Genomic DNA, 25,646 nt, shown 5'->3' with positions numbered 1-25,646 from the left:
CTGTGCCAGGGGTGAAATCCATGTTTCTGTTTGATAGAAACACCTCACGGGGCTGGCTGAGGATGGTGGAGCCGTCTCGGTGCTGGAACGTGCAAGTCCTGTTCCTGGAAAGGCCAAACCGAGTCCCTGGAGCACTTTATTCTGGGATCCCAGGGCTGGAGCCCCTCTGGAGCCAGGCTGGGAGAGCTGGGGGTGCTCACCTGGAGGAGAGAAGGCTCCAGGGAGACCTCAGAGCTCCTTGCAGGCCCTAAAGGGGCTCCAGCAGAGCTTGAGAGGGACTGGGGACAAGGGCTGGAGGGGCAGGATGCAGGGAGTGGCTTCCCACTGCCCGAGGGCAGGGCTGGATGGGATCCTGGGAATGAGGAATTGTTCCCTGGCAGGGTGGACAGGCCCTGGCAGAGGAAGCCCAGGGCAGCTGTGGCTGCCCCTGAATCCCTGGCAGAGCCCAAGGCCACTGGGGCTTGGAGCAGCCTGGGCCAGTGGAAGGTGTCCCTGCCATGGCAGGGGTGGCACTGGATGGGCTCTGAGGTCCCTCCCAACGCCAAGCACGGTGGGATCCCATGGAATGTCCGTGCTGACAGGCAGCCAGGGGATCTGTGTCCCTAAAAAGGAGCTGCCCAGACTGTGCCTGGGGCAGCCACGGCCCCCTCGCTAACCCCTGGTTCCCCCGTGCCAGGTGAGAGTCAATGGCAACGAGTACAGGCCCACCTTTGCCAGCCTTAACAAGAAGCACGCGAAAGCCACGGCGGCCACGGCGGCGCTGCAGGCCATGGGACTCGTACCAAAGGAAAGCATGGTCAATACCACCATGTTCAGGAGTGCCTCACACCGCTAAGCTTGGCTTTACTGGGACACTGGTTCTGAGCGTTTTACTCTGCACAAGAAATGGTATTTGCCCCTCTCATGTTGTAAATACATCGGCGATTCCCACCTTGTAAAAACTGTACAGGCACCCACAGGTTTTTCTTTTGTACCATCCAAATGTATTTAAATCATACTTAGTTTTTGGTATGTTTATATTGTTTACATTAGTGATGTAATTATTTCTTAAACGACTAAATCAGACGACAGACTCTGGAGGCATCAGAAATCCAGACCCTTGGCTGAAGCTCCTGCAGTTCCTCTCCTGTCAGAGCGTTGACCCTTTGATACAGTTTTCTAGTGGCTGCAGAGTTCCCTGGGCTCGGGGAGGTGCTGGGGACACCCGGGGGCCGTGCCCGGGCTCTGCCCCTCGGTGCCACCCGTGCCCAGGACGGCCGGAGCCGCGGGCGCTGCCGGAGGGACGCGGAGGCTCGGACACCGCCCGGCCCAGCCTGGCCCCAGGAGGGGGCTGGGGCTGCTCTTCCCAACCAGTGAATCCACTGCCTGATGCTGATTGTACGGATTTGTGGTTCATGTGAATTTTAAACTCTTTAACAAATCTACAACTGGATTTGGGGGGAGGGAGGGGGTAGAATGACGCTTCAATTGTTGTACCCAACTTGGTCAATAAAGCAGCACAAGTTCATAATCTTCACCCCTGGTCAGTAAACAGTAATTCCAACGGATGCCAAGCCAGGAAACGGGAATTTAAACACGCCAAAACGCCTTCTGCAAGGAACACGAGATACGGAAGTGGCTTTGTGAGGATTCCCAACAGCCATGGGGATGGCAGGAGCAGGTCTGGTTGGTCGTGTTTGCTTTGAACTGTTACGAAATAACTCCTTGGGATGAAATGTTCCCAGAAGGATCCTCTGCCCTCGAGGAGCCTGATCCAGAGTTTGGGCAGTTGGACAGCAGAGAGGATGTAGAAAGCTTTTCCTGCTTTTATTTTATTTTTTATTTAAGAAGCATTAATCTTTGATCTGTGTGCACGTGGGATTGGAAGGGGCAGCGCAGCCTCCCTGAGGGATCTGAGTTAGGAGCAGGCTGCCAGGATTTGTGCCCTGGGGTCATCCAGGCGCTTGTCCCAGACAAGTCTTGGTGAGGTGTGAGCCTGAGCTGGGTTTGGGGACAGGACAAACCCAGCCAGGCTGCTCAGGCCTCTCATGAGGGACCCTTTGGCCTTGTGTCCATGGAGCTGAGGAATTCCTGGTACCTGGAGCCGTGTGGATCCCGTCAGTGTCACAGAACGTGGTGTCTCCTTGCTCTGCAGGGACAAGGGTCGGTGTTTCCTGTGCAGCAGGGAGTTGGGGTTGGTTTGGAGTCAGAAAAGCCCCTCTGAGTCTGTCCAAGCGCTCCGAAAATGCTTCAGTTGATCTTCATTTCATGGACGTTGTTGTCTTGAATTAAACTTTTTTCCCTTTGGCTTCTCGCCTTCGGTCTCTGACTAAATGTGTGGAGCTTGTCCTGCGAGCTGCTGGGGAGGTGTGAAATCCCAGGAAATGTGGGAGGAGGCACCTGGGGGGGCTGGGGGTGTCTGGCTCCAGCCCGGGCCGGGAGCAGCTCCCAGCACTCAGTGGCTTGGCAGAGCTCAGAGCTCGCAGCTGCTGAGGATTCTCTCCAGTCCTGCTCCATGCAGCTCAGACTTCACAGCTGGACACGATCAAATTTAGGAATGTGCAACCCCCTGTACTTGTTTACTTCTTTTTTCTGTATCCGTTTCCCATGCATAAGGTAAAGACCTGAGTTCTCTCCCAGCAGCAGAAAAATCCAGTCCCTCTAAAGACTCCATTTGTAAAATCCTCAGAAAGGTCTGGATTTCATGGCTTAAAGCTGGGGGGCTGCGTGTTCCTTGGAGTCACATATCCTCCAGGAACAGCCCTGCATCCTGGAGCAGCTGGCATTTGCTCCTGGGGCTGGCAGGTCACAGCAGTTCTGCAAAGCCGTGATTAATCACCAAGAGTTCCAGCAGAGCTGCACCCCTGCTGGATCCCTGGGGCAGGACACTGCTCCTGCTGTGGACAGAAAGGGTCTGGAGGCACAGGAAGCTTTTGCTGGCCCAGGCTCTGGGGCTGCTCCGTGTTCCATGTGCATTTCCTCGATGATCCCAGACCCCAGGGGCACCAGCAGGGAAAGCTGAGCTTTGCTGCCCACAGCTTCACTTCCAGTAAGGAGCACCAGATTACAGAAATATGGCTGGAGAGCACAAACACAAGTGGGTTCTACTTCCCACTCAGCTGTGGCATTCCCTGCTGCAGGAATGTGCTCAGCCAAGAGCTGTGGAAAAGTGACACACTCCCCAAAAGGCCTGGGACCCCTCTACCTGCCGGGAAACGCTCAGAGCACCTGGTCAGACCCTGCTCCTCTTCCTCTGTCTCTGTGATCCATGGAATCCCCGGGGCTGGCACAGCCCTGCCAGCCCAGGCAGTGCCAGCTGTGCCCCATGGCCACCTTGTCCCCAGCCCAGAGCACTCAGTGCCACCCCCAGGGGACACCTGCAGGGATGGGCACTGCAAAGCTCCCTGGGCAGCCCCTGCCAAGGCCTGAGCACCCTTTCCTCCTGCTCAGGTGCTGCAGCCGTTTGATTCCTCCCCTTGTTCCCCTCCAGGCTGTGGTTTGTGAGCCCGGGGTGGGTGTGGGAGCTCTGCTGAGCAGCTCTGGGGGGCTCTGACCTCCTTTCCTCCCTGTGGAGTTCGAAGATGACCCAACCCAAGAGGTGCCACACACCAAGGTGCAGCTGCTGAGGGTGGCAGGGGGCTGTGAACAGTCTGGGAAGGGGTTTTGCCAAGCATTCCACCCATCCATAGGATCCCAGAAGGTTTGGGCTGGAAGGGACCTTAAAGCTCATCTGGTTCCTATCCCCTGCCCTGAGGGATTTCTAGTTCTGACCTGGTTATGAGTTCCTGCCCCAAGCAGGAGCAGAAATTCCATGCTTGGAACAGAAGGTGCGTGTGCGTGGGGAACAGTGACCTGCCAGGGGCAAACCAGACCAATAAAACCACATTTTATTTAAAAAACCTTTTCTACAATAAAAAAGGAGATGTCCAAGGCCTTTCCCCTCCTTTCCTTCCAAGCCCTTGGAAGTGTTCCTGTGCAGCAGCTCCGTGGGCTGTCCCTCCTGCCCTGCCCCAAGCCCAGCACCTGCAGCCCTGGCAGGGAGTGTCCAGCAGCATTCCTAGGCCTTCCAGGTGTAGGCGTAGTCCTTCATCTCCAGCAAGCGGATGGAGGATTTCCCCAGAGTCGGACACTGACTCAGCTGCTCCAGAGTCTTGGGATGCAGCCCGCAGGCAGAGAGGTCCTGCTGCACATCCTCCTGTGGAGGGCACACGCACGCCGTGAGGGTCCCTGCGGGCAGTGCCCGTAGCTCCAGCAGCACTGGATCCCGCGGGGGAGCTCACCACTACCCCGCTGCCGAGGCAGGACGAGCCCGGGGCCGCGGGCGGTGCTCCCGGTACTCCGCCGCCGGGCAGGGTGTGCGCTCACCTGGGGCGGGGCCGGGCGGGTGTTGAAGGCGGCGCTGGGCTCGTGGGCGCTGAGCAGGGCGCGGAAGGCTCCGCGCTGCGCCGGGCCCAGCACCAGCGTCAGGGCGTGCAGGGCGTGCGGCAGGACGGGCCCCAGCACCTCCAGGCTGAACACGTCCTCAAAGCCCCCCGGTGCCCGGGCACGGCCGCTGACAGTCCGAGCCTGGGGGCAGAACAGCGCCGTTAGTGCTGCACAAACCACAGGAGGAGCAGCAGGAGTTGTCACCAGCTCTGACACCGCCGTGCCACAGCCCCACTGAAAACAGGAACGCTTCTCGGTATCGTCCACTCCCTGTGCAGTGCATGAGGTTTCACTGTCCCTGTAACCCTAAAATGTACCCCCTGGACTGCAGGAATGCTGTAGGGGCTGGGAAGGGCACAAAACCAGGATGAACTTCTCTGGTGGAACAAGTGGATCCTGTTCTTACTAGGAAGAAAATTGGGTTAGATATAGGGAAAAAATTACTTGCTGTAGGGTGAGGAAGCCCTGGCACAGCTGTGGCTACCCCTGGATGCCTGGAAGTTTCCAAGGCCAGGCTGGACAAGGTTGGGAACAACCTGAGATAGTGGAAGGTGTCCCTGGCCATGGCAGGGACTGGGATGATCCTGAAGGTCTCTCCCAATCCAAACCATTCCTTGCAGGAACAGGTGAGCTGTGGCTCAGGGGCTCCTCGTGCAAGGGGCTGGGATAGTCTGAGACCCCAATGGATCTGGGGAGAATCTTAACAACCATTTTCCCTCTGGGCAGCTCTGCACAGCCTCTTGTCCCTCGGGAGGAGAGGGAAGGGAACGCTGGGATGCCAGTTCAGTACAGGGATGTGTTGCAGGGATTTAGGAACAGGCTGTGCCTGCAGACAAAATCCTGGCTCAGGCTTTAGCCACAAAAATCCCGCTGGGTGCCTGAGGGAAATGACACCAAGCCAGGGTCTGTTCCCCTGGGGAAGGAACCCCTTCCTCCCCGTTCCCGGAGCCAGCCGCGTCCCTCACCTTGAGCGTCTGCATGGTCCCACCCCGGAAGGCCACCGGGGCCAGCAGCGTGGGGGGCAGCCCCGCCTGCGGCCCCGCCACCGCCACCAGGCTGCGGCAGCTGATCAGGAAGTTGAGCAGCGTGAAGGTGTGGCTGCCTCTCACCAGCACCAGCGACTCGGGCCTGTGATCCACCTGCACCTCGTGCTTCTCCTTGCGCCTGGGGAGCCGAGTCAAGGGAAAACCACGGCGCAGTGGGAAGAATCCACGTGGCAAAAAGCTGGAGCTGTGAGCCCCCCCACACCCCATCTGACCAAAGTCCCCAAAACCAAACCCCACCCAGCTTTGCACCCACCCAGATCTGCTCTTCAGATATTAAGCAGCATCTTAATCCTGGCTTCAAATCCTAGAAATACTTGCAAAGTGACCAAAAAGAAAATGCAGTATCTCATAACATGCAGGAACGTGAGGATTCATATTTGGAAAGCAGTTCTCAAAAACCTCTACAGAACTGAAGTGTGAACCACAGCACTGTAACAGCTGCAGGGGCACATCTGGAAGATCAAAGGAAGGATACAGTTGGATAGAAATAGTATCTGGTTTCTTCACCTTGTCTTGGACTCCCATCTCCTCAAGCCAAGAGAAGCTTCCATCATCATCATCATCACTGTGAGCTCGTTCCCTGGAGACACAGGATCAGCGTTAGGAGGGCAGTGCCACTGAGGAAGGTTTTCCAAATGGACTGTGCAGGAGCCTGGAGATGCCCTGGAATTCCAGCACTGCACAACTGTGGGAAATGGAAAGATAGAAACTTCCACAGATTCAGGAGGGTTTGATCTGCAGCCTTGCAAGGAGCTTGGATTGATGTAAAAATAAAGTACATTATTAAGTAGAATAACAGATATTAAGAACAAAGGACAGACATTAAGCAGAAAAATCATAAACTTATTTTCTACAGTTGTAAGAACATGCCTTAAGTAAGTGCAAAACTGTATTGATAAAATGGTGAAGGGTTTATAATGTAAGGGTGAGGTTGCACAGAGTAACTACGAGTTTAGGAGTTATAATAGAAGCATGTGTGTGCATGTGAGTTAGAAACCCATTGGATTAAAGTATCCACAGTGCAGCAGACGTAAGTAAAGGTGATGGGTTAGAAATGCAAAATAAACCCTGTGGCAACTGTCTATTGGGCTAGAAAGTTCTATATTGCCTTCTGACGAAGAAACTTGTGACAACTCTGAGCTATGAATGCTTGCTCCTCTAAAACCTCACGGCCTCTGAGGTGGCGTTTATCTGAGCAATGAATTAACAACGGTCCCATCCCTTTATGACAATGACACACGACTCTGTTACTCACCCCGCATCCTCCACAGCGCTGCCCCCTCCGAGCCCCTCAGCGGTCTCTGCTCCCGAGCTCTCCTCGGAGTTCTTCTGCCTCCGGGCTCGACTTTCCTCGAGCAGAGGCAAGGAGAACTCTATGCCTGGTGCGGAGGAGAGGCAGCAGTGAAGGGCGGGCGGCGCGCCAGCCCTGCCCCGTGCCCGTCCCCGCGCCCTTACCCTCGCCGCGCATGGCCTCGCGCAGGCCGCGCGTGGTGGGCGCGACGGCGGCCGTGGGCACGGCGCTGCCCGCCAGCCCCGCGGCGCGGAACAGCACCGAGAACTGCGCCGCGCACACGTAGAAATAGGGACACAGCCGGGCCCGCAGCAGGTTGTACAGGGAGGTGAAGCTCACCGACCTGCCGGGGGAACACACACACACAGCACTGGGTTGTTGTCTTACTGCCAAGGTTTTGTGCCTTCTTGGTGATGCCTCACGGGCAGCTCCTCACAGCACTGATATTATTTTGATTCTTTTACTCAGTACCAGATCCTAACAGAAATACTATATTATTTATTATATTCTATTATTTATTATATTATTATTTCTATATTATTTTATACATTATTATTTTGATTCTTTTACTCAGTACCTGATCCTAAACAGAAATACTGTATTATTTTTTATATTCTATTATTTATTATATTATTTTATACGTTAATATTTTGATTCTTTTACTCAGTACCAGATCCTAACAGAAATACTCCATTCCATTGCCTATAAAACCACATCAGAGGGCTTGCACTCATTAGTCCTTCCAACAGTATAAACTAGGAACAAATAAAAAGATAAATGATTAAAACAAAAAAGCCCTGAGCCTGATGTTCATGAAGACAAGAATTTCCATGCCAAAATGGTTATTTCATTTCATCCTCTCCTGGTGACTGTAAAGTCACATGCTGAAAAAAGCCCTGGGCACCTCCAAGTTTGTTCTCTTTTTTCTATCCTTTTAATTTAGTTTGAACTCCAGTTTCTGTACCTAGAACAATATTAGAGAATGTCTATTGAAACTGTTTCAATTTCAAGGGCTGGTTTTCAGGAATTCTTGCTTTCCTGTGCGCCTGGTGAAGTGCTCCACTTCTGTAGAAGTGGAAAACCAGACTGCAGGAGGTCTATCTGGTGAAGAACATCCTCATCTCAACTACATATAAAACTAAGAAACAGTAAAATTATAGTTAGGAAAACTGAAAGAAACAACCTCTGTCCACTGAACTGCAACAGCAGTGAGGTCAGGCAGAGGGCTGGGTTTAAGAGACTGTCACTAGAACAGGAAACGTCAATGTAAGAAATTCCCTTGAATACTGACATTTCAGTACATTCTTTTATGCAGAGATGGGCCACAAAACCCCAAGTGAAACAGTTTCAGCTTTCCCTGTGCCCTGAGGGCAGCTGGAATGGTTTCAGCAGCGGGTGCTGTTTCATACCTGGCTGAGGGCGAGGATGTCGGAACTTTCAGCAGGCTCCGCTCTCCCGGGAGGCTTCTCCTCACAGGCCGGCTCTAAAAACTGAATGAAAAAGCAGCATAAAGGCGCAGCACAAAGGAAGCACCGGGCTGACCGTTTTAAAAAGTGCCCTTCAGTGCCATTTCCCGAGTGATCCTCAGCACCCCGGGCTGCACACAAACCCCGCTCGGGGCGAGCACAGCACCCGCACCCAGCGCGGAGCAAGAGCCCGAGCCCAGCAGGGCCGCGGGGGAGGCGGCGGCGAGCCCGGGGCTGCATCGGAAAGGGGCTGAGGGCGAGGGCTGAGGGTGACGGCGATGGCTGAGGGTTCAATGAGATGGCTGAGGGCTCAGTGTGATGGCTGAGGGCGTAGGGCGATGGCTGAGGGTTCAATGAGATGGCTGAGGGCTCAATGTGATGGCTGAGGGCTCAGTGTGAGGGCTCAATGTAGGGCGATGGCTGAGGGCTGAGAGCGGAGGACCCCGCTGCCAGGGCTCGGTCCCACCTGCCAGAAGGGCGCTGCCGATGGATCCCCGCCCGCCGGGGCCGCTGCCGGAGGCTGAGGGGCGGCCGTCGCCCGCCGCGGAGCGTTGTCCAGGCTGGAGAAGGGGTTGCGGCGCCGGGCGGCCGCAGAGCCCCGCGGGGCCGGGGCAGCGGCGGCTTCCGCGCCGGCGGCGGGGTCGCTCCTCCGCGCGGGGCGTTTGCGCTTCAGCCGCAGCAGCGCCGGCGGCTTCTTGAAGCCGGGCGAGTGCCCGGGCTCGGCAGGGGCGGCCATGGCCGAGCGGGGCCCGGAGAAGCCGCGCTCCCGTCTTGGCGCCAAAGAGCGCCCGCTCCGCCCCGGGGCGGCGCTGAGGGAGCGGCGCCGCCATTGCTGCCGCCCTCAGGGGCTCTGAGGGGAGCGCGGCTCCCGCCAGCCCCGCTCCGCCCGCACGGGCCACACCAACACGGAACACAAAGACAAGGGCCGGGGGTGCGCGATGGGACACGAAACACACGGGGTTCAGCCTCTCTGGGAGAAAGAAACGAGTGTTCTACGCTGTTAGGGAGAGAAAACTACTTCCGATTACACTCATCTGTTGTACATGGAGTTCAAAAGGCATAACAAATACTAGAAAAATATTAGAAATATATGTGGTTTAAAAGGCATAAAGAGGTAGTTAGGGGCAACAATTTTACTGACAAAAGATTTAGTTAAAGAAAAACGATGTGATTAAAAGATCTTCCGTCTGCAGTTTTGTCTCTGCTTGTGCTTGGTTTTTTTAAACTTTTAGTAACTTACTTAATCTCCTTTTTTGTGGAAACATGGAAGCAAACCTGAGCAGCATCAGGGAAAACACCAACAGCTGGCTGCAAGGCTTCCCAATGGCTGTGGAGCTCCCGGAGGACTCACACGCTTCAGCCGTGCACAAAAGCACCTCTCCTTTCCCAGGCTGCATGGCAGCACACAAGGAGTCAAATCAGAGTTCCTCCTGATTTCCTAGGCCTGCCCTGCATCATTTATGCAGGACTTCCTCCAAGTGCAGTGAGTGAGGGGAGACAGATCAAGTGTGCTTCTGGATCATCGGTTTTCTCTCCAATGTTCCCACTGACACAGCTTTGAAGTGGCCATGTCCATGGTTTGAGTGATTCACAGCGAAAATGAGCAACACGGCTGAAAGAGAAAAAGTATTTTTGCTCTCGAATCACAGCGTGTAGGGAGGCACATGCTTTGAGGAAAGCAAAATGCAGTTCCTTCCCCACTTCTGACTTTCAGATGGGCCACAATAATGGATAATGCTGGAGAGACAGATCTGGGCTGTGCTGAGGTTAAAAGAGGGGAAATGCACAGCATAGGGAGATACCAAAGGTAACAAGCTACACAAAGTGCCTCAAACACCTGACTCACACAATTCCACCAGCTCAGGGATTCTTTGTTTATCAAGTTTGCTGCCTTAGTGCTGAGAGGAAGGGAAAGAGCTGGGGGAAACTCTTGCTGTCAGAACCATGTCCTTCCCATCTGGCACCCTTGCCAACCTTGATAGTTTTGCCTGTCCTTCAACTGAATAACAATTTAAAATGTGGATTGAGATCTTTAGGTCTAGCATTAGATCTCAGTGCAGTCAAAAGCAAAAGGTAACAAAAGGTAACTGCTGGTAGGGGTTGGAGACAAAAAGACTAATAAAGCAATATTTTTTCCATCTTTAATTTCTTCTGGTTGAAAACCAACAGCGACTGAGTTTGCCTGTAGATGTTTCTGACATTTTTAATTGTGGCAGGGCAGAAAAGATTTTATGTCAAGGCAGCTCCTTTAGAAGCTGCTGATGGGAACATTCTGCTCAAGGGAATCTAAAAACCCTGAAGTCATGGAAGCTTCAGAGACCATTTGAGCTGAGGTACCTCGAATGTTTAAATTCTGTTCACTGCCTGCAAGTGTACACTGATTTATTCCACAAATACATTACTTTCTCTTCTCCAGCTGAGAAATCAGAAGTTGTATGTCAGAACTGGATGACTTGTCTCTTCCTTGCTTGATTCTTCTGAACTATTTCCATAGTAACTTTGGCTTCATACAATGGGATGGGCTCATCCAGCTGAGGCCTGAAACGAAACAGTAAAAAGTGCTGGTGAGCACACTCAGACCACCAGAAATATCACAGGACAGACTTGACTTTCCCTGTGCCAGCCTCTCTCCTCAAACAAAGTAACAGCTTTATGGCTTTGCTCCAGTGCACAGAAGAAGGGAAAAGCCCCAGAGCAAAGAGGAGCCACAAGTGAATGAAAAGAGATCCTTCTTGCAGGGGGAAAATGGGGGTGGTGGGGAGGCTTCTGCTCAACAGCAGTTGTTATCCTGTTTAAGGGAAGGGATCTTCCATTCCCACCTTATTATAGGAATCTTCCTATAACTTCTTGAAGCTCTGCTCAGGAGTGTTAGTGTAGTTAGTTAGCCAGAGTTTTCTACTTCTAGTGCTGAATTAAAAAACCCACAAAAATCTCCACATCTCTCACCTGAAAATGCCATTTGATAATTTCTCCATGATATCTTCCAGGATGGGTATCCAAGAGGACTGTTAAGGAACAATAGAGCTGGACAGAAATCTTTAAATCACATGTGCTGGTCACAGCCCTGTACTGATACAAACTCAGCAAGATCAAGGCAAAATGAAAATGAGCCTCAATTCCAGGCTTTAGATCAGATTTTTGCACTTGTTTCTATATCAGAAACCTCCTTTCCTGAAATAGGATGCAGAAATGAAACATGGAATATTTGAATTATTTTAATACGAAAATCTTCAGTATTTCAATATGAAATACAAGTGCAGCCTGCACTAGTACCACGTCAATCAATCATTAATCAATGGCATTTTTTGTGCAGAGTGAAGAGAAGAGGTTTTGGGACCAGGTAGCTGTTGTGACTGTTCATACAGGCACCTGATAAAAAGCCAAAACGAAGTTGGGAACACAGCAGAGGCTGGAAATTCTTGGAGCACACTGCCATGTGAGGGGTCTGTGAGTTAAGGACCACCAGCCAAGACAGCCCAACACGTGGGGCTGTATTCAGTCTTGGTATGAAGCCCAAACAACAAGGTTCATCCTGCATTTTAAGGGCAATCAGGCTGGTACTTAAGCTCAAGTTCTTTTAAAATGGATCAATTTGTGATTTCCTCAGATGACAGTAATGCCAGATGGTCCAGAATTTCACAAGATACTAAAGTTCCTAAAGCCAAAAACACCCAAACCTTCCAGGGCTGAAAATGTCCTGCCCAGAGAGCCCAGTCCAGCTGCACCAGCCCAAATGTAGAAGATACTTCTTTTCCTGTTCCCAACCATAATTTCCCCTCCATAAATTTTAGGTAAAAAACAAATCAGTACATTTTGTGTACATAATATTTCTGTACATTACAAATAAAGGAAAAGTTAGGAAGCCAAAATATTTCCACTTTTGCAGTGAACATGAGTGCATTAAGTTTACAGGTGATGCATCTAATGCCCAAAAGCACAACTAAAAAAAAATCCAAAATGTCACTTGCATAAAATAAAAACTTACAGAATCAAATTTTCAATTAATTTATTCAATAATGAACCAAAACACTGCATTTTTTTTCCCCCCAGAATGGGTGTTTTGCAGCACTGCTTTTAATGAAGCTTGTAGAGACATTTTCAAGGCCAGGTTGGACACTGGCACAGTGGAAGGTGTCCCTGCCATGGCAGGGGTGGCACTGGGTGGGATTTGGGATCCTTCCCACCAAACCAGTCTGGGATGTATTTAAAAGGAATGCAGAAGATACCTTAAAACCTGGGTGTCTCTTGTACCTTATCTCCTCCTTTCAGCTGGGTTGCAGCACTGAGCAGAGCAGAACCTCTCAGTGGGATTTCCCACTTGTGTTTTCACTCCTTTGAGCAGTGAGAATTCCACAGCACCAGCAAAGGATATCGAGATACTTCCCCTGCTGCACATTGGACAAGTTCCAGACCTCATCGTTCAGGAAGGACACTGTGGCTCCCTTAAGGAACAAGGAATGGCTGTCTGGAGGATCCAGCTGAAGCAAATTGAAGAAAAATGTTATTTAGTTACATTAACCCTTATAAAAACAAAGGTTAAATGGTTATTTTATAGAGATGGTTGAACCAAACAAAAAACACCCCTTGCCCACTCTTAAAAGAGAATGTCAGCGTAACACTGACAGGTTGAAACAAGAGTTTTATGTGTGTGTATCTCTATTTTCTGTGGGACAAGCTCCTCCCTGCCACAGGCATCTTTACCTGCAGGTTCCTTTCCGTGGTTATCCAGCGTCCCCCGACCCCAAGCAGGGTGATGATGTCGTGCTTGTGAGGCAGCAGCTGGCATTTGGAGGCTGGTTCATCTTCAGCACTGTATAACCTCACTGGGAGGGGGAATAAAATCCTCTGAGCTCAGGAGAAATGTGGAAAATTCAGTATGTGTTTGTGTCCACACCTTTCAGTGGAACTCTATTGGTTGTTTCAGCTAAAACCCGTTGAAAAACTCTGAATTTGTTATTTTACTTATACCCTGAGTATTTTATGTACTTTACTCAGAAATATAGTTATTAATATTAAATATTTAATATTTAATATAGTTATTAATATTAAAATAATATTAATAACTATAATAGTTCTGAAATTACTATTCAGAGCAATATTTTGTTTATATTCACATTCCTAATACTATATAGTAACAATATAGACTGCAAAATAGCCTATATTATATAATATAGTATATTATACATAATATAGTATGTTATACATAATATACTATATATAAGATATAAAGTATATATAGTGTATAAAACTTAATGCACAATGTATAAAACACCTTTTATAACAACTATAAAATATAGTATATTATAGTATATAATATAGTATATTGTAGTAATAATATTATAGTATATTTAATAAAAATAATATATAATTTATAAATGATACATCTAGATACTATTATATATTTAGATACTATTATATATTTAGATACTGCTATATATAAATATATATTATCCAGCGTCCCCCGACCCCAAGCAGGGTGATGATGTCGTGCTTGTGAGGCAGCAGCTGGCATTTGGAGGCTGGTTCATCTTCAGCACTGTATAACCTCACTGGGAGGGGGAATAAAATCCTCTGAGCTCAGGAGAAATGTGGAAAATTCAGTATGTGTTTGTGTCCACACCTTTCAGTGGAACTCTATTGGTTGTTTCAGCTAAAACCCGTTGAAAAACTCTGAATTTGTTATTTTACTTATACCCTGAGTATTTTATGTACTTTACTCAGAAATATAGTTATTAATATTAAATATTTAATATTTAATATAGTTATTAATATTAAAATAATATTAATAACTATAATAGTTCTGAAATTACTATTCAGAGCAATATTTTGTTTATATTCACATTCCTAATACTATATAGTAACAATATAGACTGCAAAATAGCCTATATTATATAATATAGTATATTATACATAATATAGTATGTTATACATAATATACTATATATAAGATATAAAGTATATATAGTGTATAAAACTTAATGCACAATGTATAAAACACCTTTTATAACAACTATTAAATATAGTATATTATAGTATATAATATAGTATATTGTAGCAATAATATTATAGTATATTTAATAAAAATAATATATAATTTATAAATGATACATCTAGATACTATTATATATTTAGATACTATTATATTTAATAAAAATAATATATAATTTATAAATGATACATCTAGATACTATTATATATTTAGATACTATTATATATTTAGATACTGCTATATATAAATATATATGATCAGTATGTTATAATATATATAAATATATAACAATAGCAATATATATAATATCTAGTATAATAGTACATAATAATATTTGATTTACATAACTCTGAACAGTAACTTCAGAGGTTTCACCTATGAGAGTTGGTTTCCAGTAGAGGCTGCCAGTGCTGTTAATTAGGGTTAATTTCTGTATTCAGACAAGGCAGCAGAACCAACGCTGTCAGAGCTCCACTGTCTAGAGCCGTGCTTCCTTTCCTGCTCCAGCCGCACTGCCAGCTGGCAGCAGCGGCGGCCAGAGGAGCTGTGGAACAGCGGGATGCGATTGCCGGGGGCAGGAAGGGCTCCCGGGTACCTCCGGCATCCAGCACGATGTCCACGCCCAGCCCGCCCGTCTCCTCCAGGCAGCTCTCGGCCACGTCAATCTTCCCGTGAGACACGTCCATCACTCGGGCTGCCAGAGCAGGACAGCAGCAAAATCCACTTCAGACCCACGGAAAAGGAGTTTAGGTGCTCAAAGCTGAGAGCTCAGACCCCGAGCAGCACACTCAGTTTGTGCTCTCTGCACGTACCACAAACGGGTTTGCAGCTACACACAAAAATCTGGCACGTCTTTTTTTTTATTTTCAAAACAGTGCAAAACCAACACCAAAAAGTATGAATGAAGAAGTTAATTCATGAGTTTGTTGGCCCAAAAGGATAAAATGTGCCACTCTAAGGTTAGAAATCCTTCTCTAAGTTAATTCTTTGTAATTCTTGTCCAAATCCTGGCTCTTTGGGTCTTTAATTAATGTTTAGATGAAGGATTTACATCTGCTCTTGAAATATTGCTGAACTGAAAGCCACCAACACATTTTCCTGTCATGAATCTATGATGCCCTGTTAATGGTTGGTTATAAAGAGGATACACAGTATCAGGAATGAGAGAATCCTGGAATGGTTTGGACTGGGAGGAATCTTAAACATTATCCCATCCCACCCTGCCATGGCAGGGACACCTTCCCCTGTGCCAGGCTGCTCCAGCCCCAGTGTCCAGCCTGGCCTTGGGCACTGCCAGGGATCCAGGGGCAGCCCCAGCTGCTCTGGGAATTCCATCCCAGCCCCTGCCCACCCTGCCAGGGAACAATTCCTCATTGCCCAGATCCCACCCAGCCCTGCCCTCTGTCAGGTAAAAGCCATTTTTAATATTATAACAATAACACAGAGAAGGAGCTTTGTTTCATCATTATGAGGTAGAACAAACATTTAGAAACTAAAAAGGCCAAAGACCCCACAGCAAAATGAGAACTGAAAGAACATCAAAGAAATGTGGAGCTGGGATGTGCACTCACCCACCAAAGGCTGCCGGACTCCTGGAGTGCGATCCCAGCAGCAGGGAGGGAGGGAGGGAAGGAGAGAGGGAAGGAAAAATGCAAGGAGCTGGTCATTAAGGATATGAACAAATCATCAATAAATGCCTTGGGTTTGGTTCTTTTTGTCCCTTCAAATCCCCAATCAAATCAGAGGATGCATTCAAATCCCAAGTCATTTCCTCTTTTTTTTTTTTTCAGTGAAGTTAAATTATTTCACTGGAGAGAACACGTGGTCAAAATTTACTAAAGATAGGATAATAATTAATTATTAATGACAGCCACATTCCCCCTATGCAAATAAAGCCCCATAATATCCTTTTCTTCTTAGCTCCCTTCAGTCAAGAAATTAAAAGGTTTTCCTTACCAGGGCAATTTGACATGGTATTATTTCTGCAAATAATTTCACTTTTTGAAAATAGTTCTGCTTTCACAGACCCAAAGCCTGGCAATCAAAAAGAAAAGGCCAGAGTTCCACCAGTTTACTATTTTCTGATTTCTGTACAGCAAAAATGTTCTGCTTTGTTCCTTAACTCAGTACAATAGTTCAAACAGTACTTATCAAAATTCTGGTCAACTTCCTTCCTAAAAAATGCTGGAAAAAATCCTCACCACTGTGGAAAAGGCCAAGCAACAAACTGTAATACACCTCTCCACAATCCTTTGTCATTTATGTATTTCTCACAAAATACTGCTAAATGAGTTCAGTTCTTCTGCTGTGACTTGCACAACTTCCAAAGTAATGTTTTTCTGAGTGGCAGAACTTCAGTTTCTCTCCTCCTCTGCTGCTGGGAGGCACAGAAACACCAGGGTTCCACAGCCTCTCCCAAAGTTTGCTCTGGGGGGTTCTAACTAAGGCATCCCCCGAGAGCTCAGTGCTGGTAGAACAGAATAAAACCTCACAAAGCAAACTAAAAGAAAAGCAGGAGGTGCCCTTGGGAGCAGAGGAAATATCTGTGTATGGGTAGATACTTTTCCTTGGGTTCTCTAACAGAAACTCATCCCATTGCTTATGGAATATTCTGTCTCCAGCCTGAAACACAGGCATTAAAATGTCAAAATTTGTTAAAATCCCCTCCTTCATTCTATTATAACTTTTACTCCAGAGATTACTGAAGACAAAATAAAAGCCCCATCCCGTTGGTCTAAATACAATTCCTGAAACATTACCAGGAACTTCTACTTCAGGCACTGGAATCACACTAATTAACAAACAAATCAGAAAGTCTGAACACTTTTAAAAGCTTTTTGCTTTTGCACTCAGACTGTTTCTCTCTTTAATCCTGTACCCAGGTTCTATTTCTTTATTTGAAATAAAGTTGCAGTTATCATTTTTCCCCCTCAGCCATTCCAGGAAGCAGCTTGGTATGCTCAACAACGATAACACAAACTGCTGCTCACTGAAAACTGCCAAAAAACTAACCAAAAATCCACTGAACAAGCACAAAACTGAAAATTCTCCACCCACAAACACAAGAAGCCACTTAGAGCTTGGGCTACTTATGCTCTATTTGACATTAACATTCAAAGAACTTAAAAATGCTGTAAAAAGTAACTCAGGACTGTGAGAATAAAATTGCTAAATCTTTTCCTAGGTCATGAATTTTTCATATAATTAGCAAAGTATACCCAGAAAATGTTACAAAAGGAAGTTTTAGGTCTTCAGTATTTCCTCTTTGGCCCTGTAACAGCTGGTGCAACAAGGCTCTGCATAGCAACAGCATTCCCAAAAATCTTCCAGTTTTTCTGATGTCTGTCACGACTGCTAGTGCAGTGAAATATGTAAACACAGAGACAGTAAAAAAGGCTGCTGAAATCAGGAAAAAAAAGGAGGGTTTTTTGGGTCAAATTGCCAAAAAAAAGTGTTGCTGTCAAGCTGCAGAGAAATGAGTCTGGCAGGTGCTGCAGTGGCAGCCCTGGGGTGCTTGGTGGCAGATGGGGCTGCACAAGGCTCCCCACAAAGGCATTTTCCAGTTCTGTAACTCCAGTGAATGCCAGCAAAAACCATACTCTGAAAAATAAACCTGGCAATCACACTGCAGCACTTGGTATTTGCAGGAGGAAGTAGCAGGCACCAGTTTTAACCTTTTGCTGCAATCCAGCCAGACTGACAATCCATCCTTTATTTTAAAACTGTCTGAGTAAAGGAATATTCCACTTTCCTCCACAAAACACCTTCAAAATTTTGGTCAGAAAAGATGCCAGTAGCTCCTACACAGAGTATCTTCTCATGTTATTTTCAGAGGGGTTTTAAAACTGTCTGAGTAAAGGAATATTCCACTTTCCTCCACAAAACACCTTCAAAATTTTGGTCAGAAAACATGCCAGTAGCTCCTACACAGAATATCTTCTCATGTTATTTTCAGAGGGAAAAAAAACCCCAACCTTGAAGTATGAAAGAAAAGTCAGGGCAGAATGCAAGTGCTGTGTGTGAGGCCAAGCTCCTTTAGAAAGCAGGAGAGGCTGTGCACGTCCAGCTCCAGCTGTGGCAGCACCTGACACTTGAGAAAACCCTTGTAGGAGCAATCTGAGGCTGCTGAGTGCTGGGAGTCAGGTGTGTGAGCTCTGGCACACGCTGGGGCAGTGGTGAGTCAGCAATCCTTCCTTCCACAGCAGCCACTGCATCACATGGAAAGATTTCCTGAGCACTTAGGCCAAAAGCCAGCACTCAGCACTACTGGGAAGCACTGCCAGTCATTACAACTGAAATGGAGAATTAAAATGCTATTAGGTACACCTAAACCAGAAATTAAATACCTGTGGAGCACAGAACAAACCTGAAAACTATTTAATTAGACTATTTATCAATTTTGTGTTTAATTTTTACAGAAGTAAGTCTCTAGACCTGACAGAAAAAAAAAATATTTTGAGGCATTCTTTAGGGCAAACTTCAGCACTGAAGGATAAAACTCACCCCCAGCAGGTCTGAGCCTCTCCAGGTACTGCTTGTCCTCCAGGCTGTGGGCAGTGGAGATGACTTTGGCCCCTCTGTGTTGGGCCAGCTGAATTGCAATGGTACCAAATGGCTGAGAGGGAAAAAGCAGGTTCATTGATTAATTTATTCATTCATCTGTTTACACCGACAATTTGATGTTGTTTATAAAAATTATATTGTAAAGGACAGTCAGAAGAGTACCCAGAAATGAACTTACTCCTGCAAAAAAACCCACAGCTGAACCAAGAATTGAATATTCACACATCTGCTTCTGTCCTAAGTGAGGCCAAAACAACTCTTCAGTGGCTGGGAAGCTCTGAATGAACTTTTGGTCAGTAACTGTCATCAACAAAATAGCTCAGATTCTACTTTAATTACCACAGCCACCTACACTGCAGTTGGAACTTGGAGCTTGAAGGGAAAAAAGCTCCAAGGAAAAGGCCCCAGCCATGTTTACATTACAGAACCTTGGCTGAGGGGACTCCACATCTTCATTAGCACCAAGAACTGCAGGGATGCAAATCAAATTATTTACATCCAAGAAAATATAAAAAGCAGAGGTGGGAGAGGACTAAAAAATAAGGTATTTTCCTGTAGTTATCCCTGAGGCCTCAGGGCAAAACTGTGCCACTGCAGGCCATCAGAAAACCCTCCCTGTGTGCAGCCCCCACTCCAGGCAGGACAATATTCCTGGCCAGGATCCCACACGGGAAAGCCCTTCCTGCAAGCCCATGGAACGAAGGGCACTGCCAGCACTCCCAGAAAAGCAGGGCTGTGTGCTGAGGGAGATGTGTGCAGGGGGAATCTGTGACCCCTGCCCAGCTGCTACTCACACTTGCTCCATCCAGGACGAGGACACTTGTGCCAGGGGACACCTGGGCCAGGTAGTGCAGGGCCGTGTAGGCGCGGAGCCCGTCCCGGAGCGTCCCGGCAGCCTCTGCCCAGCACACCTTCTGTGGCTTCTGAACTGAGGGGACAAACACAAACACACCGACAAACACACCAAGGAGATGCTAAAAACCCCAGCAAAACCCCTGGGCTTATTTAGCAAAACCTGTCCCAGTGAGTCAGGAAGGCTCCACCTGTGAACAGGTCAGCACCCCTGGCTCCTGTTTCCCTCTCGTGTTAAGAAGCCATGGAGGGAATATTTTGCTGTGCTTTACATTATTAAATCAGGGATTCAATTTTGATATAACCAAGTTTAAGGGAGCCACCTCCTAACTACTCAGCTGGAATTCATGGGCAGGCACAGAAACAACACAACCCAAACTTAGATTTTTAGAATCCCAGGATGGTTTGGGTTGGAAGGACCTCAAAGCCCACCCAGTGCCACCCCTGCCATGGCAGGGACACCTTCCCCTGTGCCAGGCTGCTCCAATCCCTGTCCATCCTGGCCCTGGACACTTCCAGGGATGGGGCAGTCACAGTTTCTTTGGGAAGAGCAAATTTTGAGCAGAAGAATAGCTTGCTCAAGGTAACAAACTGTTGGAAGAAGAACAGGACTCCCACATTTAGTATCCTACTCATTAAAGTCATCTATACCCAGAAAGGGAAAACTGGAAGCTCACAATAATTGAAAACAATGTTTCAATACTAGGCTTTCCCTAACCCTCATCCCTGAAAATTCCAGTCTCCTTGTTTCACCCATCTGTTATTCTGGTGCCAGGTTAAATTCTTGGACTGAGTCAAAGGGAAGAAAGAAGCAAATTTCTCCTCATTAAATTTTTTGACAGGTTAGGAAAAAGTGAACAACAATTAAGCAACAGAGTGGGAAGTTAGAAGGGAAATAAAAGGAAAAGGAAAAAACCAGGGTCAGCTTGTGTGGTTTAGGCCATCATGAACTGTGCAATGGTGACAGCAAAGGAAAAGCCCTTGAGAGCACTGAGTGTTCAAACTCCTGTGACTTGGTGGGGCAGCTGGAATTTTGGAATGTTGGAATGGAAGGAGTGTGCCCAGAGCTCCAAGGTAATGGGCTCCCATTTAGAAAAGATAAAACAAAGTCTACAGTAAAAATTATTACATTATTAGCAAAATGTACAATCTACAAACCCAAATAATGCTCGTGAACCAGGATAACTTCACAGACACCAGACTCCTCAGAATCCAGGGGCAGAATTCCTGAAAAACAAAGGAACACAGACTTTGAATTTCACACAACCAACCAAAGCATTCTCCCAAGGAATTCCCTGCTCCTGTTTGGGTTTGGTCTCCTCTTGGCAGGTTTAGGACAGGTAGGAGACCTTGGCCAGGTCCCAGCCCGGGGTGTCCCTGGGCATGAGGAAGTTCCAGAGGTACATTGTGGGATTGAGGGAGAAAGAATGGGGACACCACTGAGTGCTGTCTGGTACTGGCAGGTGTCATTTATCTCTGGTGATGTCTGAGCTCACTGCACACTCTGAGTGCTCCCCTGCCACTCCAGGACATGGATCACAGAGCAGGGATCTGAGGCACAGAGCAGCCACCCCACAGCCTCTCCTCCTCTCCTCTCCTCTCCCCTCCTCTCCTCTCCTCTCCCCTCCTCTCCTCTCCTCTCCTCTCCTCCTTCCTGACCCTGTGCTTTGCAAAGGCAGCACCAAAGGCACAGGAAGAAGCAGAGGATGAACACACAGGAATGTGGAAGTGTTAAAAAGCAGGAAAAAGAAAGAGGAAGTGCAGGAAAAACAAACTGCCCAGGGAAGGCAGAGAAAGCAAAAGCAAAGTAGGCAGAAAAAACCCTCCATCCTGGTTATAACTGAGCTTTTTACCTTCACTGGCCACAGAACTCTCCTGAACAGGAGGTTCTGGCACCTGCTCCATCTCCTGAATTAACATCCCCTCTATCCCAGGGAAAACCATTCTTTTCTTCCCTCTCCCCCACAAATCTCACACTCCATTTAGACCAAAGGGTTTTGCCTTGCAAATTTGACTGCTGCATCCAGTCTTTCCCAGTTCCCATTAAAAATGTGCTTGTGCCCACCTGGAGCTGTCCCCAGGGTTTCTCCAGGGAATACCCAGTCTCTAGGAGCTGCCTAGAGCAGTTCTGGTGCCATGAGGGAATAATGCAAGAAGGACCACAATGCACAAACACACACTGCCCCATCACTCTCAACTCTGTCCTCCTCTAATCCTTTCATGCAGCACACAAAATATAAACATGTGGGACAGAATGGCTCTAAGAAATCACTCCTCTCTCCTAAGGCATCACTCACAATTTGGTGGCTAATACAACATCATATTTCAAATCCTAAGGGAACATTCTTAGAACAGAATTCCCATTTATAAGTTTATTCCTGTGACAGCAGTTTAATTTTGAAAATACATGGTCAATTTGGCCTTACCAATTATTCTAACCTCAGCCATTCATTATAAAAAGATGGCTATTGGTGTCAGTTGAGGCAAACAGGCATTAACTTACCCACCACTTCATCATCTGGCTGGAAAAAGGTCACCTTGCTTCCAACTCATCATGGAGAGGTGAAAAGGAGGGAGGAAGGGAAGAAGATAAATATTTACAGCAGGAATGGGATGTGCATTTAGAAGCCCTGGTTATCACCAGCTCACAAAACTAAAGATACACACTTCTTGTGAAAAAACATAATCCTATTGATTGCACACATGCCAAGCCCAAAGGCTGAATTCCCAAACTTTGGCACCTCAGGCACAAGGAGCTCCATGCAGGACACACAGGTGGTGTCTGAGAGCCAGGCTGGACTCTCCACCTCAGGGGAGTGGCACCAGCACTGGGAGAGCACCCAGGGAAGCCAAGAGCTCCTGAGTGCCCCACCCAAAGAGAGCTCTGTGTCCTGAGGGAATCCCTGCTCCCTCCCTCCCTCCCTCCCTGGGCACTGACACTCACTCACCTTCCAGCACAACTCCTGAAATTTCTCGCCCCACAGGCACAAGTTCCTTCTTCAGTTTGGTTTCTGACAGGAGCTAAATGGAAACAATGCTGACAGCATTCTTGCTAAAGCTCTGTGTTTATAAAAGTATTACCATCTCTCAGTGTGGGATCAGCACAAAAAGCTTGGGCCATTACCAAAATGTTATCCAGGGGAAGGCAGTGCACACATTCCTCAGGCAGTAATAAACCATGGCACTAATTCTGCATTTAAATTTAGAAACATATTAAAAAATAAAAGCAGGGGGTTACTACCAGCCAAGCCAACCCATGGCTTAGAGAGCAGATGAAGATAAAAGGGATTTACTGCAAGAGATCTCACAGCTGACAACTGATGTCTCCATGAATTAGGAATCAAATTCCAGATGCTTTTTAATCAGAGCTGTGCAAGAAGCCCAGCCCAGCCCTGTGCCTGTGGAAACCTTCCCTGAGGATGCCCCTGATCCCCCTACAAAGTCCTGTGCCCACTGCCAGCAGCAAAGCCACAGCCTCAGCTTGTGCCAGGCACCAGCCAAGGGCCATGGGAAGCACAGACCCCCCCAGCCCTACACAACACCCAGCACATACCTTTGTGTCCAGCCAGCTCAGGGCACAGGCTCTGACCTGCACCTTCACATCGTGGGCTCTGCAGGCAGGAAGGTTCTCCTAGGACAGATTTACAGGTGCTGTGTTACACACTGGCTGTGCCCCCAGCAGCCTCTCCAGCTCCTGAAAACACTTCTCCACTTCTTGGGTTGTTTTGTGGGGAGAGCAGGCAGGTTTTGTCAGTGAAAAGGGGTTTATAACACCATTTTGAGTACATTATTATTATTATTATTTTTAGCATTAGCATTAGGATTACTTTACAGGTGCTGTGTTACACACTGGCTGTGCCCCCAGCAGCCTCTCCAGCTCCTGAAAACACTTCTCCACTTCTTGGGTTGTTTTGTGGGGAGAGCAGGCAGGTTTTGTCAGTGAAAAGGGGTTTACAACACCATTTTGAGTACATTATTATTATTATTATTATTAGCATTAGGGTTAGCATTATATTATTACATTATTATATTATTATATTATTATTATTGCAAACTGGTCACTAGACCTTACTTATCATTATTATTATGTTACCATATTATGATATTATTACTGCAAACAGACCACTAGGCCTTACTAAACCTCTTCAGCCACTGACATTATTTTTCTCTTGAGGTTTTTTTCATTTATCTGAGCCACAAATCCTGACAGACCCACTGAGGTCAACATTCAAGTCCAAAGTGAAGTCCAAATGATGTCAAAGGAATAAGCCCAGTAAGAACTGGTGTTCTCACCCCAAACCTGATAGATTCCTCAAGCTCCATTTCTAATTTTTCAGGGACTAGAAAATTCAGCCAGGAAATGTGGACCCAGGGTTTATTTTTCATGCTTTCAAAGCTTGTTTGTAAAGTCTGGACACCAAAAGTGCAGAGCAGTGGTCTTGGAAGTGCTGCCTGATGACAAAATGCACCTCCCCTCCCTTCCTCCCCCTGCCTGTGTGTGCAAGGATCCTACCAGTCCTTCCCCAAGCCTGCACAAGATTTCTGTGCCTCAATTCCCCCCTGGCACTCAGCCAAACTCTCCTGTCCCACTGCCTGATGGACAGAGCAGTTCTGAAGGGAACTCACTCTTTCCTGGAACACAAATGTCATCTCCTCTCCAGGAGAATTCTGCTGAGCATACAGGGCCTTCATAGTGACCTGAAAAACACAGCAACCAAGCTGTGACATCTGCAGTGCCTGGGGGCAAACAAGATTAAATTAAATTAAATTAAACCACTCTACAAGAAATACAGCCACTGTTTGCAGGCAATTTCAGTCTTTGTGATACAGAAGCTCTAAACCAGATCAGCAGGTTTAGATGCCCATAAGAAAGAAAATTCACAGGACTGAGAATCACAGAATCCCAGACAGGTTTGGGTTGGAAGAGGCCTCAAATCCCACCCGGGGTTTATTGTGCCCCGGGCAGTGCAGGGCTCTTCGCCACCCAGCCACACAACTCACAGCGGGGCAGTGCACAGGGAACACGGGGAACTCCTGGGCAGGAATACAGCGAAACTCACACGTGACTTCAGCAAAAATCACCGCTTGGCTTTCTCCTCTCCTCTCCTCTCCCGACTCAGCCCGTGTCGTCCTCAACGCACACGAACCTTTAGAAAGGGGGGAAAAAAAAAATAAAAAACCAAACAACCAATCAGTAAAATTGAGTTAACAAGGAAAAAGGAAAGGAGGGGGTAGAGAGGCAGGAAATCATGGGACCATTTCTGCAGCTCTAACCCCTGAGGGACCACCCGAGGCCCCGCACGTCGGGCCCGTGCCCGCCCCGCCACCCCCGGGGAGCCCTCAGGGGCTCCGAGCGAACCCGGCCCGCACCCAGAGGCTCCAGCAGCCCCGGGGAGCCCTCAGGGGCTCCGAGCGAACCCGGCCCGCACCCAGAGGCTCCAGCAGCCCCGGGGAGCCCTCAGGGGCTCCGAGCGAACCCGGCCCGCACCCAGAGGCTCCAGCAGCCCGCGCCGGCCCTCAGGGGCTCCGCGGGACTCCCGAGCGCCGCGACGCGCCCGCGGTTGCCATGACACTCCTTCACTTCCGCTTCGCCTTCAGGCACCGCCCCCCCGCCTTTCAACCAATCACAGCCTCCAGCGGCACGGTGAACATTCGCGATTGGTCAAAGTGGCCGCCATTCATCAGGAAAGCCGAGGGGCGATTGGGCCAGTGCGGATGTCAGTCATTCAATGAGGAGAGGAGGGAGGATACGGCGCCCGGCGCGACCGCTGGGACATCGGCAGGGAGAGGGAGGAGACGCCACCTGCGGTTGCCTCATGAGTTAACCCCGTATGCACAGCGCAGGCCCCTCACCGCTCCCCGAGCGCTGACCCCTCAGCCTGGCACGGCCGTGATTGGTCGGGGAGGAGGGGCTCTGCCGCTGCTCAGGTCTCTGATTGGTGCAGCGCCCCGCTCGTCACGCGGGGGCGGGCGAAGGCCGCGCGTCAGAGCGGGCCTGTCAGAGTCCTGATTGGCCGAGGTGGGCGGGGCACCGC

The 25,646-nt window shown here is 48.2% G+C and overlaps 4 protein-coding genes across 11 annotated transcripts in view; 2 read left to right on the top strand and 2 right to left on the bottom strand.

Moving 5' to 3' along the window:
- Window positions 1–2,288, top strand: part of SON (SON DNA and RNA binding protein) — a 36,854-nt gene extending 34,566 nt beyond the window's left edge. For 2 of the 3 annotated variants that reach the window (XM_041472606.1, XM_041472605.1), the window contains exon 12: window positions 38–816. In XM_041472606.1, coding sequence (XP_041328540.1) covers window positions 38–655 — 618 coding nt within the window. In that variant the 3' untranslated portion in view covers window positions 656–816. Of the gene's footprint in view, window positions 1–37 lie in introns of all 3 variants that reach the window. The other variant, XM_041472607.1, reaches the window with a different exon arrangement.
- Window positions 2,289–3,587: 1,299 nt separating this feature from the next.
- Window positions 3,588–8,943, bottom strand: DONSON (DNA replication fork stabilization factor DONSON). The gene is made up of 9 exons (XM_041472626.1): window positions 8,674–8,943; window positions 8,151–8,231; window positions 7,925–7,938; window positions 6,906–7,084; window positions 6,706–6,829; window positions 5,926–6,030; window positions 5,370–5,568; window positions 4,345–4,545; window positions 3,588–4,174 (listed from the first exon to the last, which is right to left on the bottom strand). The coding sequence occupies exons 1-9, from the start codon at window positions 8,941–8,943 to the stop codon at window positions 4,037–4,039; spliced, it is 1,311 nt and encodes a 436-aa protein (XP_041328560.1). The 3' UTR covers window positions 3,588–4,036.
- Window positions 8,944–10,568: 1,625 nt separating this feature from the next.
- CRYZL1 (crystallin zeta like 1) lies at window positions 10,569–25,475 on the bottom strand. 6 transcript variants are annotated; one of them, XM_041472623.1, is made up of 15 exons: window positions 25,100–25,290; window positions 24,672–24,758; window positions 24,238–24,309; window positions 23,165–23,242; window positions 22,560–22,632; window positions 22,115–22,159; window positions 20,770–20,838; window positions 19,554–19,687; window positions 18,700–18,811; window positions 15,768–15,788; window positions 14,792–14,890; window positions 12,909–13,030; window positions 12,580–12,685; window positions 11,154–11,199; window positions 10,569–10,745 (listed from the first exon to the last, which is right to left on the bottom strand). In XM_041472623.1, the coding sequence occupies exons 3-15, from the start codon at window positions 24,301–24,303 to the stop codon at window positions 10,646–10,648; spliced, it is 1,071 nt and encodes a 356-aa protein (XP_041328557.1). In that variant the 5' UTR covers window positions 24,304–24,309; window positions 24,672–24,758; window positions 25,100–25,290; the 3' UTR covers window positions 10,569–10,645. The 6 variants fall into 6 exon arrangements, with proteins under 6 accessions (XP_041328557.1, XP_041328554.1, XP_041328555.1 ...); XM_041472620.1 differs by lacking the exons at window positions 10,569–10,745; window positions 11,154–11,199; window positions 12,580–12,685; window positions 12,909–13,030; window positions 25,100–25,290 and adding exons at window positions 13,655–13,756; window positions 25,415–25,475 and having other exon boundaries at window positions 14,572–14,890; XM_041472621.1 differs by lacking the exons at window positions 10,569–10,745; window positions 11,154–11,199; window positions 12,580–12,685; window positions 12,909–13,030 and adding an exon at window positions 13,655–13,756 and having other exon boundaries at window positions 14,572–14,890; window positions 24,613–24,758; window positions 25,100–25,296.
- ITSN1 (intersectin 1) overlaps window positions 25,178–25,646 on the top strand; it is a 97,288-nt gene continuing 96,819 nt past the window's right edge. The window contains exon 1 of the mRNA XM_041472625.1: window positions 25,178–25,328. Coding sequence (XP_041328559.1) covers window positions 25,178–25,328 — 151 coding nt within the window. The remainder of the gene's footprint in view (window positions 25,329–25,646) is intronic.

This window comes from Pyrgilauda ruficollis, unplaced genomic scaffold (assembly GCF_017590135.1).
Source record: "Pyrgilauda ruficollis isolate IOZ18807 unplaced genomic scaffold, ASM1759013v1 scaffold294, whole genome shotgun sequence".
Classification (NCBI taxonomy): Eukaryota; Metazoa; Chordata; class Aves; order Passeriformes; family Passeridae; genus Pyrgilauda; species Pyrgilauda ruficollis.
Note: the sequence above shows the minus strand (reverse complement) of the source record. Positions and strands in the feature narration are given on the sequence as shown.

Excerpts from the sequence above, each read along its gene's own strand:
- DONSON (XM_041472626.1), bottom strand. The coding sequence starts at position 8,943 with ATGGCCGCCCCTGCCGAGCCCGGGCACTCGCCCGGCTTCAAGAAGCCG. Across the intron at positions 6,830-6,905 it reads CGAGGCCATGCGCGGCGAGG|GCATAGAGTTCTCCTTGCCT; the intron begins GTAAGGGCGCGG and ends CCTCCGCACCAG. Across the intron at positions 6,031-6,705 it reads AGCGCTGTGGAGGATGCGGG|GGAACGAGCTCACAGTGATG; the intron begins GTGAGTAACAGA and ends CTGTGTCTCCAG.
- CRYZL1 (XM_041472623.1), bottom strand. The coding sequence starts at position 24,303 with ATGAAGGCCCTGTATGCTCAGCAGAATTCTCCTGGAGAGGAGATGACA. Across the intron at positions 22,633-23,164 it reads TGAGCTGGCTGGACACAAAG|CTCCTGTCAGAAACCAAACT; the intron begins GTATGTGCTGGG and ends GTTTCCATTTAG. Across the intron at positions 12,686-12,908 it reads CCACGGAAAGGAACCTGCAG|CTGGATCCTCCAGACAGCCA; the intron begins GTAAAGATGCCT and ends AATTTGCTTCAG.